This window comes from Thamnophis sirtalis, unplaced genomic scaffold (genome assembly GCF_051295495.1).
Source record: "Thamnophis sirtalis isolate CommonGarterSnake01/CBP01778 unplaced genomic scaffold, rThaSir2_p1.2 scaffold_3, whole genome shotgun sequence".
NCBI lineage: Eukaryota > Metazoa > Chordata > Lepidosauria > Squamata > Natricidae > Thamnophis > Thamnophis sirtalis.
Window position 1 is genome coordinate 76,839,105 of NW_028261383.1, and position 20,533 is coordinate 76,859,637.

General features: G+C 40.6%; 1 protein-coding gene across 1 annotated transcript; it reads left to right on the forward strand.

Moving 5' to 3' along the window:
• The first annotated feature begins 610 nt into the window (after window positions 1–610).
• CUNH3orf18 (chromosome unknown C3orf18 homolog) lies at window positions 611–9,606 on the forward strand. Its single transcript, XM_014060453.2, has 5 exons — window positions 611–738; window positions 4,876–5,280; window positions 6,694–6,719; window positions 7,044–7,173; window positions 9,469–9,606. The coding sequence occupies exons 2-5, from the start codon at window positions 5,047–5,049 to the stop codon at window positions 9,538–9,540; spliced, it is 462 nt and encodes a 153-aa protein (XP_013915928.1). The 5' UTR covers window positions 611–738; window positions 4,876–5,046; the 3' UTR covers window positions 9,541–9,606.
• The last annotated feature ends 10,927 nt before the right edge of the window (window positions 9,607–20,533 follow it).

The following is a 20,533-nucleotide window of genomic DNA, read 5'->3' on the forward strand; positions in this document are numbered from 1 at the left end:
GTATTTGCGGTTTCAAAATTGGAGCGGGGGGGCGGGAAGGGAGCAGAAATGCTTTCCCCACGTCCATTACACGAGCGATTTTATTGAATAGAATAGAATAGAATTCTTTATTGGCCAAGTGTGATTGGGCACACAAGGAATTTGTCTTTGGTGCCTATGTCTTCAGTGTACATAAGGAAAATAAAATACATTCATCAAGAATAAAAAGATACAACACTTAGTGATAAGTCAAGGTTACTAATTACATCTATATCCCACACCTTGAACATAATGTAGATGTCCGATTTCCAAAAGGTAGTAAAAAATCATGGTCTCTCCGTGCAGGATGGTGGGTTCATTCCAACAAAAGGAGGCACAGGAAGGGAATCTTCGGGGAGTGACCCACAATCATCCCTAATCAGGCCGTGTACCTCCCAAGGTATTATTTTCCCACTGGCCCAAAGCGTAACGCTCCTTCGTCTGAGAGTCAACCTGGACCACGTAAATCTCACTTTGCATTCCCGGACTTGGGAGCTTGCAAGTCTCCTCCTCTTTTCTGAGTGACATGCCAACCGGCCCAATCCTTAACCAAAGCGCCGTCCCGTGTTAGCCAATCTCGGGGAAAGGAGAGATCAAAGCAGGAGATTAAGAGGGACAGCGGCAGAAACGGGGTGAGGCTGCTTGTAGCATCCTGGAAAGCACAATGGCACGTCAGACCGTGCCAGCACCCCGGCAGCTATTCATTCCTCTCCGATGCAGGTAATCCGAATTGCAGCAAAGCGGGAGACGCCCCCAGGCAGCCCAGCCTCCAGCAATACAATCCGATTACTGCTGTCCCTTCGGACGGCCATTGAAAGCCTGCTTTAATGAAAGAGGGCCAGGCCAGAGTCTTCCACTCCCTAGAACACGCATCCGCACAACCCATCCTCCTCGCTTGACCCAGGAGTCGGCTTCACTCCTTACATTATAAGCGGGGAGTGAGTCTCAGGCAGGCGCTCTCTTTCCGAACCCTCCAAAAATAACAAAGGGATTAATCTGGGGGCTGTGGGTAGAAGGGTGGCAGCGAACTTGGCCTGGGAGTATTTTCTCGATCTGAGATGTACCTCTGGGGTAAGACCAGGGCTTAATTCCTCTCCACTTAGGCATTATCTCAGTAGGTGCTGATGTCCCTGGTGGAGCAGGGGATATGCAAGGTACACCCAGCAAAGAATTGAAGGCATGGGTGGGAACAGAACAGACCATGGGGAGTAGGAGCATCTGTCATCTTGAGCAATAAAAGGAGAGCAATCCCCTGCATTCTGCTCTGGAGCTGTCCCCCCACCCCAGCTGCCAATCTAAATTTCTTTCTTTTCCTCCTGCCCTGTCAAATCTCAGCCCTGGGAAAGAAGAGAGACGCTAGAGTTATTTCAGACTACTTCCCTCTGCAGGCATTACAATAAGGACAATTCTTTTTCCTTGGGTGGAAAGTCTGAGTGAGGCCTGACTAAGAATTACTCTTACCCAGACTGCCTGCAGCAAAACTGATCTGACTAGCAAGATGAAGTACGATATAAACTTGGTCATGATCAGTTTTTGGCGTGTTTGTTTGAGCCACAGAGGGATTGCATGTTGGGAAAGACAAGTTAAGACAAGTTGTCCAAATTGCTTTTTGTTTTACAGGTTACCACTTTTTAAGGATTAAAGTGCCTAAATTGTGTTAGTTTTGTGTCTTATCCATATCTGTACAGAGGTTGGAGGGTTTGAACTAGCACTGACTTTTGTGAGAAGAGATGTTACGATCATGGTTGAAAGTTCTGTGGATATGTCAGCATGGTTGACAGCTGCAGTGACAACAGGGGAATGAAAATAATTAGATAATAAATATGAAGAAATAAATATATAATGTAACCAAGGCTACGATATCATCCACAATATCATCACATGCTGGCAAAAGAATGCTTACATTATTCGGTAAACATTAGAATCTTATACGAAAAGGAAAATGCTAGGTTGTCAAGCTGGTTTTGGGAAAGGTTGAAGAACAAGAAACTTATTCTTGATGCACAAAAAATACAAAAGAGAAGGTAGCATGTGCTTCCTAGAAAGTGCCTCAGTTGTGTCAATCATGCCAAACTGTAGGCTATCTTTTGGAAAATGGGAATTCCAGAACATTTCATTGTCCTCATGAGAAATTAATACACAGGATAGGAAACCATAGTCCAGAAAAAAAGTGAAACAGATTGGTTAATAGAGTCTCTGATTAAATAAAGAAGACCAAACTAATGACAACGCATACCATTGAATCAATCAAGCAGTCAAGAAATAATCACAGCCAGCACTTAGAATGGCAGCCTTGGAAAATATATTCAGATGCTATGATGTGTTTATCCCAACAAAGATTAGAATTAAACAGGCAGTGATTTCCCCTGTGAGTCTCCGGAAGTTAGATTTTGAAGAATAAAGATAGGGTTTATGTTTTTGAACTTTGGTGTTTGGAGAGGACTCTTGAGAATACCATAGACAACCTAGAAAAAAACCAAATGGATAATTGGATAAATCAACCTAGAATTCTTCCCTAAGACTCAAATGACCAAAGTCATACTGTATATATCTTCTTTTAGACGCAATATGTGAAAACCTAGTTTTCTTGAGCAGTCTATAAAGCTGGAAAAAGTGAAAGGTAAGAGAAAAAGTGTATGCCAGTATCAAGATGGATAAACTCATTTATGGCACTGAGGGGTACACAATTGGTCAGGGACAAATCATCCCAGACAATGAATTATAAGATGCCCAGAGTCATTGACTGGGATGGGCAGCTATAAAAATAGAATAAATAATCAGTCAAGCAATTTTGTAAGGATCGTCCTTTAAGATAAGCCATGCATCAAGTTACAAAGTGCATCACTAATGCTTACTTTCTCCTTACTGCATCTTCCTCTTCATCCTGTGTTTTATAACTGCTTTTCAGGTGATCCTCGTAGAGCAAATCAAAGAAAGTAGCTTTGCATATTATCCTTGTCTATATTAATAGCATTAATAGATAAAAATAAAATTGAAATCTATTAAAAATCCAACAAATAGGAAACAAAATCTCTAATAGAGCCATAGAATAGTGTAATAAATAAATAAATCCAGTTACATGTCCTTTGTTTTGCTTTCCCTGACTCTAATTACATTCCAACCTACACAGATGATACTTTTGCAGTAACCCGGTCATATCTTGTAAACTCTAGCAACCTTATAAATACAGATAATCCAAACAGGTTAAATATCTTCCTTGGTGAGTGATTGCCTTGGTTTGAGTAATTATAAATGCACTGATAGGACATCATGGAAATATTAAAAGTCTTCAGAGCTTCTTTTGACACCAACCCAAAGAAATACACATATATCAGCCCTTAGACCAGACAAGAAGCACCAACCATGAGTATTAACACTCTTCTTATAAGCTACAGTAGCAGAATCTTGCATGTTTGAAAATAGATCTCTCCGCCCTTCCCCTCTACTTTTCCCATCCAAGAAACTAGGAAGAGTCCCTTCTGAGACGTTTTCCAGGTTCCCATTCCTTCTATGGGCTCATCTGCCTCTTATGTGTTGCCTATCTATTGTCTAGTTCCCATTCTGCCTCCTTTACTGTCTCTTCTCTGATTCTTAGTCCTTTGAGCATTTGAAACTTGGAATTCTCACTTGTCAACAATCCCAACAAACCTTAGAGTAGTTTTCTTTCTTTTTGCTTCACTGAGTGGTCAAATTAAAATTCAGGAGTGGAGATGCTATGTTCCCCTAAACATCTTGGAGGAAGAATTGAGATATAAATATAATTAATAATAAAGTAGGAGAATGGGAATGTCATAGCAGTGTTCCAATATCTAGGGATTTCCAGAAAGAAGAGGGAGTCAATCTATTCTCCAAAGTGCTTGAAGGCAGGACAAGAAGCAATGGATGGAAACTAATCAAGGAGAGAAGCAACCTAGAACTAAGGAGAAATTTCCCAACAGTTAGAACAATTAATCCCTACGACCTATTAGATCCCACAGACTAGGCCTCCTCCGAATTCTATCTACCAGCCAGTGTCGGCTGGCAACTCCTCGGGGGAGGGCCTTCTCTGTGGCTGCTCCGGCCCTCTGGAACGATCTCCCCGTTGAGATCAGGACCCTCACCACCCTTCCGGCTTTCTGCAAAGCCACTAAGACCTGGTTGTTCCGGCAGGCCTGGGGCTGAAGAATCTTCCGGCCCCATTCGAATGTTGCGACTGTTGTTATATTATAATTTGTTTGTCTGTAATTGTTGTTATTTGTACCCCTTCCCCCATGGTTGTTTGCCGCCCTGAGTCTCTCGGGAATAGGGCGGCATACAAGTTGAATAAACCTAATCTAATCAGTGGAACAACTTGCCTCCTTAAGTTGTGAATGCTCTAACACTGGAAGTTTTTAAGAAGAGATTGGACAAATCTCTTTTGTATTGTATAGGGTTTCCTGCCTGAGCAAGGGGTTGGACAAGAAGACCTTCAAGATCATTTACAACACTGTTATTCTGTATTCTATTCTGTATTTATTGGTTAAGCACAAGATAATGACTTTGTAATTTTAGTACAAATACTGGCATTAAATTGGACCCTCAAATATAATTTGTTTAGAAAGAGGAGAGCATCCATTAGTCCAGCAAAAGAGGATGGAAAAGATCAATGCAGCTGGACTTTTGAACAGAACAATGGAATTGCACTGTCAGTGTTGAGGTTATGAACTAGGAAGTCCCCAGCTGACTTTCCATCTTGGTCACGCGTAAATATGCTTGACTTTAGGCAAAGAGTATTTTCCTGAGGTTTGCCTCTGTGGTGTAGATACAGAAATGTATACAGTTCAGTGTAAGATAATTTGGGAGGCAAATTATCCCTTTTCTCTCTCTTTTTATGCTTAGGTATTAGTCAACAATAACTTCATTTCAGAAGAGCCATTAAAGATAATAAGCAGAAAAAAATTCCCATCTTGACAGAAGAAGAGAATGATAGGTTCATAACTGAAAAAGAAGAACATTGTGGTTGAAACCATCATTCAAACAAACGAAAAAAAAAAAGCACTCTGGTTAAAGATGAATTACAGAACACCCACTGTAAGCAATCTGTACCTCAGTGGCACTACCAGGCCTGAGACAGACCATGGGACAACTGTTGATGAGACTGGATCAGAAACTGTTGCAATGACACCTGAACCCAGCAGCTTTATCAGCACCAAAATTCCAGATGTGGTCAGCAATGGCCCAGTCATGGAGACCATGCTGTTGTCCTTTGGCATCATTACTGTTATCGGGTTGGCAGTAGCAGTGGTAAGACTTGAGACTATGTTTGGGAATGTAACTACCAAATTGTATGCCGATTGAGCTTAACCTCTTGAGTTTAAGGTTGCAAAAAAATTCCTGTAGAAGGAATCTGGTCCTTGATTTAACAAAGAATTTTAGTCCCTTTGCAACAATTGTTAAACTAATACATGATTTAGATCAGTTCCCCAAGCTTTTTGGTTTTGTAGACTGGCAACGGGAGGAGAGGGGATGTTTCAACGTAAGCGGCTGGCAAGCGAGTGTGTGTGTGGGGCACTTCTCACACAAATGGAGCATATGTGCACGCACTTGTTCACCTTGTGCTAGTGGGAATGCACGTGGTCCTGCGCATATTCATCTGCCACTTCTGTGGCCTGATTCCGAATGGCCCAAGACCCAGTAGTGGGTCGGGGCCCATAGGTAGGGAGCCCTGATTTAGATAAACAGATATAGCCGTAAACAGATGTACAGATCATTTAAAGACTTGCTTTCATTTGTATTCTCCTACTCTGGATTGACTAGGTGGTCTCTGCTTATATCCTTGTCAATAAAACCTGTGAAAAGAGGCAGAGACTTTCTTGCAGTGGCTCCATTTTAAGAAAGGTTATGCTAGATTGTGTCCCTCTGGTTTGATTTATTTTACAGTCTTAATTTGAAGGTGCCAGTGATTCAATACAGATGTTTTCCTCGGTTGTTTTAGATTGCTATAATTATATCTTGTAACTGTTGTGAAAAAGCCTATTTGGAAAAGCAGTAAAATTTTGTTAAATGATTTTAGCTGTTCAGTAGAATACACTTATGCTAAGATTCCAAATAATTCCTTCACTCTCATTAAGAATAAGAACTGGGTGACAGCAACATTCTTCCCAGTATGCAGGTCCACCATACATGATTACACCTCAAATTAATTGCATTAAAGTGAGCCAGATGTATTAAGTGTGAGTAAGACCCAAGTTCTAGTCCCTTGTCCAACACAGATACCCACTGGGCGACTTTGGCCAATCATTCTTTCTCAGCCATCCTACTTTACAAAGTTGCTGTAGTACAGGAAGGCTGATATAAATCTAATAAACCAATTCATGTGTTTTCCCAAATCTTATTGCTTGTTTCATAAATTTGTGCACGTGCGTTTGTTACTTTTATATTCTATTTTTCTGTTCAAGAGCAAAAAGCAACATATATAATCCTTCCCCCCCAACAACATTTTGAGCTGCATTGTGCTGAGAGACAGTGATTGACTCAAAGTCACCCCGTGACCTGCCATGGCTAAGGGCATGTGAGATCCAAAGTTGTAGTTGTGTAACAACTACACAACTTCTCCCGTTTCAAGTACACATTATAATTATTCAATGCAAAGGATCCCCCTGAAAAATTGCTTATGACACTAACGTTTTTCTAATTTCCCCCCCACCCCACCCCTAGGTTTTGTATATTCGGAAGAGGAAACGGTAAGTGTTCTGTACATATGTGTTAAACAGTTTCTTTATCTCTTGCTAGTGTTTGTTTGGCAGAAAGCTCCCTCCAAAAACTTCACATTTGAAACAGCAGAGATTGTTTTTCTCTTCCCAAGTTTAAAAGTAACAATGCATTGATATATGCATATGATATAGGGTTTTTGCTCAGGAGATTTGGTTCCTAAATAGTTACCAAGTAAAACCTGAAAAGTTTAGATTTTCTCTTGGTATGATGCTTCATGTAACGAAACTCTCTCTCTCTCTCTCTCTCTCTCTCTCTCTCTCTCTCTCTCTCTCTCCTCCCTATTTCCTGAGTAGACTGGAAAAATTACGACACCAGCTCATGCCCATGTACAATTTTGATCCTGCAGAAGAACAAGATGAGCTAGAGCAAGAACTGCTGGAGCATGGCAGAGACGCTGCTTCTGTTCAGGCTGCCCAAAGCAAGGTAATACATTTTTTCCCCATTAATAAAACCTCTAAGGCAGTGATGGCGAACCTATGGCACACGTGCCCAAAGTGGCATGCGAAGCCATGTCTCCTGGCACATGCAGCCTTGTCTGTCTCCCGTGTTTCTGGTGTGCATGTGCATGCAGTGGACAACTATCCTTTGCGCGCATGGCAGTGCCAAAAACGAGTATATGCAGGCGTGCCGGCCAGCTGATTGTCAGGTTTGCATGTGAGCCAGAACCCGGAAGTTCGACTTTTCCAGAGCACGATCCTTTCATGTGTGCAACAGTGCCAAAAACCAGCCTGTGCATGCAAGCTGGCCAATTAATCGTTGGGTGCGCATGTGTGCTAGAATCCAGAAGTTTGGCTTTTCTGGAGCGCAACCCCAATGAGCATGAGCACGTGATGTTTCTGTGTGACTTTTTCAGACCTTGGTGCCGAAAGGTTTGCCATCACTGCTATAAGGCAATTTCTCCTACTCTCAAATCTGGAGATTTGCGTGTGGCCCCAAAGATTGCCAAAATCAAAACCTATACACCTAGAAGACTAGTTTGAGAGGATACTTGTAGGCTAGATGATAGTGAGAGTCTCTCTGCTGGACTTGAAGCTATAGCTATTCTCATATTGCCAGTTTTAGAATTAGATTCTTTTTCTAAATTAAAATATGAAATATAGTAATAGAATCTGAATAATTGATCTCTCACTTACAAACTTTGAAACGTTTGTGTTTCAAGGTACTTGTTTCATTCAGTGGATCTATTTTCCTGAGGGCAGAAGAAATGTGGAGAGGTCCTACTCATCACACACAACCATTATACTTTGAAGGATGGATATCCTGGGAAGTTTTGGGTATATTAGGACTGTTCAGGGCCAGAATGTGAGAGGGTTTACTGCCTAATTCTGACAGAAATGAAAAGTAACAGAAAGACAGAAGCTCAGTTAATTTCCATTAGAACATGTATGATAAACATCCAGATGTTGCTGAACCCCAATTCCCAGGAGATCTCTCTGGTGTGACCAAGCTATGAGATGCTAAGAGTTGAAGATCTACAACATATTGAGGGCCATAGATTCATCAGTGGTCCCAAAGAGCAAATATTGGAGGACTACACTGTGGAACAAAAGGTTGCCTTGAGTAGCCTTGGAGTCAAAAACAACTGCTCCCTGATATTTAATGTGAAATGCTGTTGGGATATAAAGGGAGTGAGTCCTGTTCCTATTGGTATCCTAAAAGAAGAATGAAGATAAGAGAACAGAGCTGCACCTCATTAAGAAATAGATAATAGTTTATTATAATATATAAATATATAATGAATAATACAGATATCAGTGTTGCCAGATTCTGGGACCTCCTCTATAGAGAGTCATACTATAATGTAAATAGGTCTTCTTCTGGAAGTCTCTGTGTAACATTCTTGCTCCCCCTCTTTATTTCCCTTCCTTATCCTTTGTTCTAAAGCTCTAAAACATTTAGAGCTTTATTTACAGAAAACACTCAGTTACTGATTCATATAAATATATGAAATTAAAATAGTTATCAATAGCTCCTTAACATTTGTTAGAATGATTCCTTCTTTCTAAAGATACTGAAGATGAGTTGCAAGTTGTTTTTTATTACTACGGGGGGGGGGGGTTTCCTCGGGTTACAATGGCAATTGGGATACTATCTAAGTGATATGGTTGTAAAGTGTGACATCGCATGATCTCATTGTTTGCCGATGACAATTCTGGAAATCCCAGTTGCTATCATAATACTAGGACTATGAGGATCATTAAGCAAAGACCTCACGTGACCACAATATGGGAAGAAGAAGCAATCCCAGAGAAGCAGGCCAGCAGGTGAGAATTAACAAATAGGGGGTGCGTAGGACAGGTGGATGTTGCTGGGAGGAATTAGAACATGGGTAGCTGGGTGGGTGGTTGCTGTGGGCAGGTGCTACAGAATGCAGGTGGGTGGATGGGTGAGTGCTGTGGGCAGGTACTACAGAGCATACCTGTGTAAGCGCTTCTCATTTAGCGTTGTTGTAATTGAACGGTCACTGAACAAGTGGTCATAACTTGAGAAATATCTGTAGTTACATAATGCTAAAATGCATTTTTATAAAAATATAGCATACACTTTTGTCAACAGGATTTTTATTCCCATGTTTTATTTCTTTAAATCCAGTAGTGGCATGTTTATTAATGTGCAATACTTTGCAATTTTGGGAGAATGGCATGAAAATGAAATAAATGCATTTCTTACAAATCTGTTTCTCTCTCCCTCCCCATTTTTTTTTTGCTCTTGTTGTAGGCAAATCAAGGTGTTCTCCAGAGACCCAGTCGTCTTGTATTCACAGATGTTGCGAATGCCATCAGTGCATGAAGAATATAGGAAGATGACACCAGCCAGTTAGCAAGCTACTGTGGGTAGTGATTATCAATTCTCGTTGGGGGAAAGAGCCCAAGAACCAAGACTGCCAGTGCTCCTTTGCCAAGAAACTGCCCCATGCTGCAGAGTTTGATTGGCAATGTTGCAGGTACCAAGTAATGTATGATAGAAGATGAGAGGTTATTTATAGATACAATGATTGGAATGAATATAGTAACAGGCTTTGGAAATAATAGCATCAATTCCTAAGGCCTTCCTTCCCTGAGATATTGACAAAGGTATCTAGAGTTTGAGACTGCAGATTCAGCTAGGGCCATACTATGCAGTAGACCCAAAATATGATCCTGTTGGTTTAACTCCTAGGAACCTGGAATGTATGAAGTTGTCAACATATATTGGTGTCATCCCATCTCATTTTCTCTGGTGCAGTAAAAGCTGCCCTTCAGTATAATCATAAGAGTTAGCTGTTGTCTTTCCATTAGATTTCTACAATGTAAGGTGTTCTACTAGCTGGTTTTTGAGGAGGGATAACCTGGAATGAAGGTACTGCTAATAGTAACCTCTGTGTCTTACAGAGGAGGGAAACCTCACAGGGCATAATGATCACCTCTTCTAACACTAATTCTTATTATAGGGGAAGAATCTTAGAAATAAGAACAATGAAGCTAACTTGTAAATCTTGAGATGATTCACTCCAGTCAGTATTGGCTGAAATGAAATTTAAAAAAAAGAAAGAAAAATGAAGTTGTATTTGGAAAAATAGTGTTATATATATGCATGTTCTTGCATATATTAAATAATCAGAAATCCCCACATCTCCATATTGAATGGGCTAATAACTCATTTGAACTCCATGGGAAAGTCTCAACACTTTTTAACCTTGAAATAAGAGCAGTTCTAAATGGAGGTAATGCACTTATTTTACAATTTAAGGGAAAAATGCACCTGCCTACCTAGCTTATTTGTTTATTAGATAAACTGGGATACCATCCCTATGGCTAAGACCATTTTGCTTATCCCATTGGCAGCTGGGTAGAGTGCCGAGTTTCTTATTTATTAAGCTAATTTATTTTCTTCCAGTCACTAAAAATGAATATTTATTTATTTACTTTATTTATTTCAGTTCAGTAGCTGCCCAGCTCAACAAGGGACTCTGGGCAGTGTACTATTTACAAGAGATTTGGGCACAGAATTTGGATTTTGTTTTGTTCCAGTTTGGAAATGAGAGGCAGGGGGATTTGGGAATTCCAGTTGTTCCAGTTTGGAAATGAGAGGCAGGGGGATTTGGGAATTGGGTGCAAGGAAGAAAGGACAGCAAACGATAATTGCACAGATGCCAAGAGGCCTGTGCTAAGCAAAGGCCCTTGTTTAAAAAAAAGCTTTGCATTTTTAAAAATGGATTAGTGAAAACAATTGGGAACAAGTTTTATTTACATTTATCTATCCCCCCCGCCCCATGATGGCACAGATCCTCAGGAACCTGCAAGAGCAGCCAGTATCTGTGTTATACTTTGTCTTGTGGCATGGTGGCGACTCTGTCTGTTTCTGGAGCTGCCACTTATATTTACGTTTACATTGGATTTCTATCCTGTCTTTCTATTGCTTTGTCCAGGAAGGCAAACAAAAGAGCCATTACAATAAAGGGCTAAAACAAATCAATAAAAAGAAAGGGAGAAAAAAAATATCTGGGACACAAAAGAAATCACTGTAGAGAAAATAATTCCTGATGAAAAATTGGAAGGCTGGGTGAACAGTTACAGCCTAATTATGTGTTCTGTGTACAAAAAAAAACCCAAACAAAATTTCAATTCTAGCAAGTCAACTTCCCCTCCTGTTAACCATCCCTGCTGTGAAAACTAATGTTAAATATCTATGCATGTTTATCTATTGTAGTTTCAGTGCAACGGAGATGGGGGAAGGAGAGCTCATTCCCCCTCTCCCTCTCGCAAAGAATCGGATCACGGATGTTGCTTCGGAGTGTCTTGTCTTTCAGAGCTCGGGCAGGGGTTATATGCGTGACATAAATCCATTTGCTTTGGCAGTCGCTAAAAGAAACCACCTGGTGAAGAATCAGTAAGGATAACAGGCCACAATAATGGGTTCCAGCTACAAGAGGTAAATGAGAAACAGTACGAAGGAGAGTGTTTGTGGGCACTCAAACCCTTTACAACAGATTTTGGAACCCAACCACAAGCCCCTGGCAGAATGCTTACATTTATCCGGTGCTAATCAAGGCAGAAAAAAGTGCAGATTAAGTACAAATGAGATTTCATGCAGTGATGCAATATGTCTGTGTGTCTCTTGTGTGTTTTGCCAGCAGTTCTTTTTTTGTGTGTGTGTTCTCAAGATTGTAAATTATCTGCCATCTCTTCTCAAAAGGAACATTTTAAAAATGTTTCTCAATCCAGTTCTTCCTTGAATTTTGTGGGAAACTGTAAATCATACAAGACCAAATCTGTATGATATATGCATAACTTTTGGCTGTCACACCAATGAGTTAATGGCATGATATATGTGGTGCAGGTATCTCTATATATCAATGCTATCGCTGTCCTGTCACCTCATTTTTTTTCTGTGCATGCATTTTGACAGAAGTGATTTTCTCTTCAACCACAGAGCAATTCTGTAGAAGTTTATTATACCGTACATCTGTTAATACAGTGATTAACTCCAAAAAATATACCTCTTAACCAAGTTAGCTCCTTCTCCCCCTCCTCCAGGACTCCACCCCTTGAAAGATAGGGATCATACATGTAAGAAGGAAGGTGTGATAAAACCTTCCTTAGTCAAAATGAATTCTTTAAGAACAATTGCACAGATATGAGTAACAATTTCTTCTGTCACATTCATTCTTTAAAAAAAAGTTCAAATGACTCCTAAGGACCCAGATGGATCTACGATCCTCAGTTAACATGAATTCAGTTTCCCCAACTCAAATCAATAAGCTAGAACCCAGACTTTGTGCAATTCTGCAGAAAATGCCTGGAGAAATTGTGAGCTTCTAGGCATTGGTGGATTCCAGTTCCCCTTGTCCCTGGAAAATGTCTAGGGAGATTGTGGTTCCTCAACACTGTTATAGAGAAGCTGCTGGTAAAAAAAAAAGGATATTAAAGGAGCAATTCTTATTTTGGGCAGCCGTAATTTTGCTTCACTGTCCACAGTGCAGTTGCTGGTCCACCACGCATACTTGCACTAGATCCTGCCATTTTGAGACCTTTTCGTTTGCATTCCAATTAGTTGATTGCTGATATTGCACATGAAACTTTTGGCCAGTTTCTTTACAGGCAATAGCTATGCCAATTCTTTAGCCATCTCTAAACTAAACTTACAGCTGACAGATATGGTGAAAATACAACTCCCTAGAAATTGTGGGAGTTTCTGCACCAAAATAATTGATGTGCTCCAGGTTGCCAAAGGCTGCTCTGTGCTTTGCAATGCTGCCACTGCTAAATAACAATCAGGTTTATTTCCTTCTGGTTTCTGTTTCTCAGTGGCAGGATTGTCTCTCTCTTTCAATCACTATCATTAGAAATGCAAAAGATGCAAAAAACAAAACAAACAAAACTGGAAAATATGTTTTTGTAAATGCAGCAAGATGTTCAATGAAGTGCCATTAATGGAAATCCTTCAGTTCTCAGACACTTTAAATCACGGAGGCTGAATGATTAATTTAGTGAGTATTTGGTACAACCCTGCACTTTTGGTCCACGGATTATTTCTGTATGATTCAGTAAGTCCGTATGAATGAATATGAGTAGAGAAAGGGCTGTTCCCTTGGCTCAGCAAACTTCATTCTGTTGTGCAGCCTCTCTGATTGTATTGTATCCCTGATGACTTAAGAGAGGAATGCAGAGATTTTGTCAGGGTTCTTCTACCACAGTATTCTAATGCAATAGCCCTTTCTAACATGTACTCGGATAACTATGACAATATGTTCTTGTATTTGAGATGTTATTAAAATATTTATGTGAAATCAAGAATTTTATTGGGGAACCCTCTCCCCTTCATTTTGATTGATCCTACAAACGTTCACTCCGTAAGAGGGCACAATTGTCTTGTCTGGGGCACAATTGACTTTTCATAACATTGAAAACCATAACATGCAGCAGAATGTCACAAGCTAAGCAGAATGGCACTTCCTTCCTTTTCTCCATGCCAGGGGTATCAAACTCCCATAGTCACATTGTCGTCATGTGACATATCATGATTCTCCCCCCTCTTCCTTAAACTGGGGTTGACATGGCCATGCATGACGGGTTGGCATGGCCAGTGAATGATGAAACTGGGTATAATGAAAAGAAGGACTAGGGGAGACATGATAGCAGTGTTCCAATATCTCAGGGGCTGCCACAAAGAAGAGGGAGTCAAGCTTTTCTCCAAAGCACCCGAGGGAAGCAATGGGTGGAAACTAATCAAAGAGAGAAGCAACTTAGAACTGAGGAGAAATTTCCTGACGGTTAGAACAATTAATCAGTGGGACAACTTCCCTCCAGAAGTTGTGAATGCTGGAGAGCACTCCTTTTAAAGAGGAGATTGGATAACCATTTGTCTGAAGCAGTGTAGGGTTTCCTGCCTAAGCAGGGGATTGAACTAGAAGGCCTCCAAGGTCCCCTTGTCAGGTTTCTGAAAGATGCCCTAATTGATTCATGAGCTTCGAGCCAAGTTTCAAAAGAAAACCAGTCATTTATTAGGAGCACCATTTCGGCAATACCCTAAATAAACTTCAAACTAAACTAAACTAAACTATTGCAGTCAGATCTAAGCCTCATTTGAATTATAGCTGAACTTTACCCCTGTTCCTTCCCTCCCCTCAGTCTGTGTCATAAATCACATTATCCAATGAGGTACACCCCTCACAAGCCTGCTGCAGTAATCTGAGATCCAACTCTAGCTGAAGGTGTGCGTGGAATGCGCTCCTTTCCTCACCAGGGCAAGTTTATGAGTTGACACCCTTCCAACTCTGTTATTCTATTCTATCTGGCCCACGGTTGCGAGTTTGATGCCCCTGCCCTATGCCTTAGTGGTACTACCTGAGGGCAACAGGTACCTCTCTAGAAGTTCTAATCCCCTCAATCCTAAACAGCACGGTCAATAGGGATTGTTGTGCAACAGCATCTGGAAGTCCATACACTGCTTTATTTATTTTCACCCTAAAAGTGAGAAAGACATTCTGATCCCAGTAGGCCACAACAAGCAAAACGAGTTGGGATCTTTTCCTGGTTCCATTGCTTCTTGGGAGAGAAAAACACAAAAGACTTGATGAGCCCACTTTAGTGCAAAAATATTAGTCCTGCCAGGTGGAATAATTCCAGAGGGCATTGCCTTGGGGAAGGTTGCTACGGATATGCAAAAAACATGCGATTCCACCTGCCAACTGCCCTTATCTTGGTGACACAATTGCACTTTTCAATTTTAAATGGTAAGAACTAATTGCAAACCTTCCTGTCAGTTTCAGAAAGCCTTGTCCGCATTTTGCTCCTCGTTCACATTTTATAAGCCTTTCTCATCTAATGCCTTACCGTATATGGTTGTTGAACTTTGGGTTCCATCCAGTGGTGCAATTCAGCTGGTTTTATCCGATTTGGGCAAACCTGTAGTGGTGGTGGCAGGAGACTCCTCCCACCTGCCCGGACGTCATCACATCCAGTTTTTGATGCTCTACACATGCACGGAAGGTCCTGCGCATGTGCAGAGGTGGGCATGCGCGCACGCTCATATTTGTGAACCAGTAGCGAAGGTAAGTTGATTTCAACCCTGGTTCCATCAAACATTTGTGGAGGTCTGATTGTTTAAGCCAAAGAAAGATGGGATATGCTACGGCATGAAGCCTTTAATAGTTAAATCAGTCAAAACCTGGCTGTTATATGCAAATAGTCCTCCTAACTTGTTTATCACCATTTGTGGGAAAGTACAAAGTTAGAGAGAACTGAGAACCAAAAGGTGCTATTGGAGATACAGGTTTATTAACAATAAAATCAAAGAATACTTCCCAAGGCATAATCTTTTTTTTAATGTATGAGGATCAGTGATCAAAAACCGTTTTCAATCCTCAGATGAAACAGGTTTCAGTGTCATTTGCCTTATTGTAGTCAGTTATCTTTTGAATATATGAAGCCACTTATCTTAACTGCTTTCTGCCACCTGTATTTCAAAGTGTTCAACTTCAGAAGACTGTCCAGGGTTCCTCAGATGTTAGGGCTTCAGTTCTGGCTGAGCTGAAAAACTTGGATGTGAATGCTGATAAAGCAATCCCATTTTAAAAATAAAAAGCATCAATCTATTTAATTTCAGCTGCAAGATGCATAAAATGGTATATGTAAATCATTCACAGGTGCAGATGTTTAAAGAAACAAATTTATATTTTTGGTTTTCTTTTGTTTTGTGCAATTTATAAACTAGTTACAGAGGCAAGTTCTATTTTGGGGCTGGATAAGATACTAAGAGATGCAAAGAAGGGAAATAGAAACTGAATCAAAGGTAATTTATTTTCTTTTCATTATGCAAAAACTTGGGGTCAAGGATCATCCAGTGCAATTTCTTAGTAGTAGACTCACAGGCCTCTTGTAAGAGCCCACATTGTTGTATATTGCATTATTCCCAATTTTTTTCCTCACAGGAACTGTTGAATATTGATCCCCCCCATACATAATTTTTTCAATATCCTCTGCCAGAAAATAGCCACTAAAGCAATACCTTTAAAGGAGAAAAGACAAATATTTGGAAAATAAGTATCTCAGTGCTATATAGGCTGTAATTTCACATCTCTGGAAGAATGAAGCCTGGCGATCTTGAATTTATGATGCTCCTGCTCTTTTGCTATTTGTACTCAGGGTCCACAATGACAACAACAACAATAATAATTATAAAGGTATAAAGTTCTCTAGCACTATTCCTTTGCATAGCACACATTGGATAAGAACGATTGATTCATGATTTGGTCATTACCACTTAACTTTTCCTGTATATATAGTCTATGGCTGCTGTCTTCAAGATGGAACTCAAGTTTAGAGGCCACTGACTTCTAGGGAGCAACAAATCCTGAAGACTATTACTCTCAGCTGTGCTGACAGATTTTTTTTTTTAACAAAGATTGGAAATATTAGTACAGTATTTGAGGGAGCACTGGCACTCCAATCTTACTAAAGATTCAAGAAAACTAGCTAGAGAAGAATAAGAAACTGCCTTGGTAGACTTAAAGATCCAGTCTTACAGTGAAGGTTCTTTCTTTTTCAAGAACTGATGTACCACAGTGTAGCAGATAACTATAGAAACTCCTTATTGTGGCACACACCTTCACCAGAAACAGGATGTTGCTCTGGGCTAACTCCATCCTCCTTAGCCTTGCAGATTGATGTAATCACATCAATATATCTTTATTAAGGTAAAGGTTCCTCCGCACATTCGTGCTAATCATTTCCAGCTCTAGGGGGCAGTGCTCATCTCCGTTTCAAAGCTGAAGAGCCAGCGCTGTCCAAAGACATCTCTGGGGTCATGTGGCTGGCATGAGTAAATGCCGAAGGCACATGGAACACTGCTGCCTTCCCACCAAATGTGGTTCTTATTTTTCTAATTGCATTTTTACATGCTTTTGAACTGCTAGGTTGGCAGAAGCTGGGACAAGTAACGGAAGCTCACTTCATTACGCAGCAGTAGGGATTCAAACCGCTGAACTGCTGACCTCAACAAGCTCAGTGTCTTAGCCACTGAGCCACCGCATCCCCTTTCTTTATTACACCTTTATTACTCAGCCCTTAAAAGAAACAGGTTCTACTTCAGTGTCATTGTTCCTCTTTTGGTTTCCATCAGGGTCTAAGTAAATCTCTAAGCCAAATTCCAGGCAGGAATCACACCACAGCAGGCTGTTTACTGTAATTTGTAGTCCTGGCAGTTGACTGATAATTGTTTTGCTTGTCTGTAATAGTCACTTCGTACTTCCTTGTCTGTTTGTGGTATTCTTCTCTTTCTGTCATAAACACTCATATTTTTGTAGGCTAAGGACCTAGGTGGGGGTGAAACTGCCTATGGACACCTGCTTGTTCCTAAAAACACCAGGGTGTAGCTCACCAGATACCTGGAATGCTGATGTGGATGCTTGTGAGTAATGTAGACAGCACCTCCAGCTTCATTCCCTTACACTAGCAACTTGCGGTATTTTGTGCTTAACAGCCAAGTGGCCAATTGGTGCACTAGCGAGATGTCATCAAAGCATATAAATGCAAGTAAGTGCTCCACTATGTGTAAACAGGATTGCAGATGAACTGAAGCCACATTTCTCAAATGACTGGCCTCAATTGTTTGTCATCTAGAATAAAATTGGACACCATTTTACATCTGAAAGCATATGTTTAGCAAAAAAAAAGAAAAAGAAAGCTTTAGTTTAGTACTTTAGTTAAGAGGTGGGTTAATTACAGGTAGTTGTGAACTTATTACCACAATTGAGCCCAACATTTATGTTGCTAAGTAAAAAAATCTGTTAAGTGTGTTTTGACCCATTTTATGACTCTTCTTACCACGTTTGTTAAGTGAATCAGTGCAGTTCTTAAATTAGAAACACGGTTGTTAAGCGACTCTGGTTTCCCCATTGACTTTGCTTGTCAGAAGGTCACAAAAGGTGATCACATGACTGTGGGATACTCCAACCATCATTAATGTGAGCCAGTTGTCAAACATCCGAATATAAATCAGGTGACCATGGGGATGCTGCAAGGGTCACAAGTATGGAAAATGGTCATAAGTCACTTTTTTCAGTGCCATTGAAACTTCGCTTCACTAAGCGAACTGTTGTAAGTTGAGGACTACCTGTGCATGATAACTGTTTGGAACAAGTAAAGCCTCAGAACTGCATGCAGTCCAAGGCCTCAGAGCTTCCAATTTGTGCAGACAGAATAGGCAGCATACAAGCATAGTTTAGCAGTGATCTAGTTATGTACAGTGTATACAAGCCAGATTTGAACATTTGAAGCTCAAGTTGCTTCTGGAACTAGGGATCTCTGACAGCCTTTAAACCAGGGGTCACCAACCTTTTGGACCTCAGGGACCACCAAATTCATAATTTTAAATCCCGTGAACCACTAATATGATTTTAAAAAAAGATAAATAGTATTTAGTGCGAATAATTTAACGTAAATAATTTTTCTGTGGACCACCAAAGTTTATCATGGACCACCTGTGGTCCACCGACCCCTGGTTGGTGAACGCTGCTTTAAACCACAAGAATGGTTCCTACTACAACCTCAACCTATTTGTAAATGATGCCCCAAGTGGCTGAAGTATGTTGACCCTTGGTTTCAGCTTCAGTCTTCATTTCAAGGTGTCATCCTTTTGCAAGAAGTGAATGGTGTACTATACAGGGCCATTTAGATTCTGAGACTTGAATCCAAATTTCACTTGAGCTCAACTCAACTCCTAATGACTACATGAACATGTCTATATGCAATTTTGTTGGCAGCAGTACAGAATGATTTGTACTGTCTTCTTCCAGGATGATTAAAAAACAACAACATCCTGTCTAATCTAATCTATAGCTTGAGGTTTCCAGGTCTCTTATCTTAGTATAAATGAGGTTTACTCTGTTTTGGTTTCCTAGCTCAGTCCAAGATTATAGTTGTTAGGAATATAATCTAACGGTTGGGTTGGCAGTATATAAACCATGTAAGAGTGCTGTACCTGTTTCTTTAAATCATATTGTAAAATGTGATTGGCTGCTGTTTTCCTCAATTGGCCATTAGAGGGAGCCAGAATGACTGTTAGCTCTCTGTTTGTTAGATGCTGGGCTGATCTGATCTGAGTGTTTTTGGAAGCTGACTGTTAGAAAGTGCCGTGAGCTATTGTAAGTTTTGCAACTGCTAGCAAACTTTGAGTACTGGACTGTTTGTATGTTTATGGACTATGTTATTTGGATTATCCCTTAACTGAAAGACATTGATGACTGACTTGTCTTATCCGTGTATGACTTGGACTGTTTGATGGACTCTGATACCTCTATTTCCACGAAAGTAAAAGCCTATTTAAACTGCAGTGTCTCTGTATGCTGGTTTGTGTGTTCTCCAACACAACTCTCACAACGCTTCTCTGAACGCACTTGCTCTCCCAATGGGGAGCTTACCTAACAATAGTTACATGCTGCTACCTACTGTGAACCTTCCCAGAGTTCCTCCCAGAGTTCCTCTTAAAATAATATGAACATTTGCAACCGCTTTGACCAGACACCATAGCAGGAAAGATGCATTTATGTACACACAGTCACTGTTTCATTTTCTTTCACACATATACACATCAGAGGTGGTATTCAGCAGGTTCTGACCAGTTCTGGAGAACCCGTAGCGGAAATTTTGAGTAGTTCGAAGAACCAGTAATACCACCTCTGACTGGCCCCACCTCCATCTATTCTCTGCTCTCGAGTCCCAGCTGATTGGGAGGAAATGGGGATTTTGCAGTATCCTTCCCCTGGGGAGGGAATGGGGATTTTACTTCCCCTACCACACCCACCAAACCACGCCAACAGAACTGGTAGTAAATTTTTTTGAATCCCACCACTGATTCACAGGTGTGTTTGTATAGCAGTCACATTCCCATTACAGCTTCAGGTCTTATAAGTATAAGGATTCTATTAAATAACCAGTTCTGTTTCCCTTCTCTTCTGAATCCACTTGAAAAAAGTATCCAAGATAATCAGAGCTCTTTTTAGGGGGTCTGTTAACAATCCATTTACCCACAGCGGCAACTGTTTGTCGCTGTCTTCACTCCTCAGTGCGTTTCTGCTGGCAGTTATGCCTTTGGGCTCGTTTCATAATCATATCAATAGGTTGTTGCAATGGATTTCCAGGAATTGGAAGGCCAAGAAAGCCAAGAACCCTCCCAAAGTGTATATAGACTGTTGCAAGGCAACAATCCATTGGCATGAATTGAAGGTCATAAAAGCTTTTTTTTAAAAAAAAGAACCCAACAACAGATGCATCACCACTGGAACAGGGTATTGTGCACAATT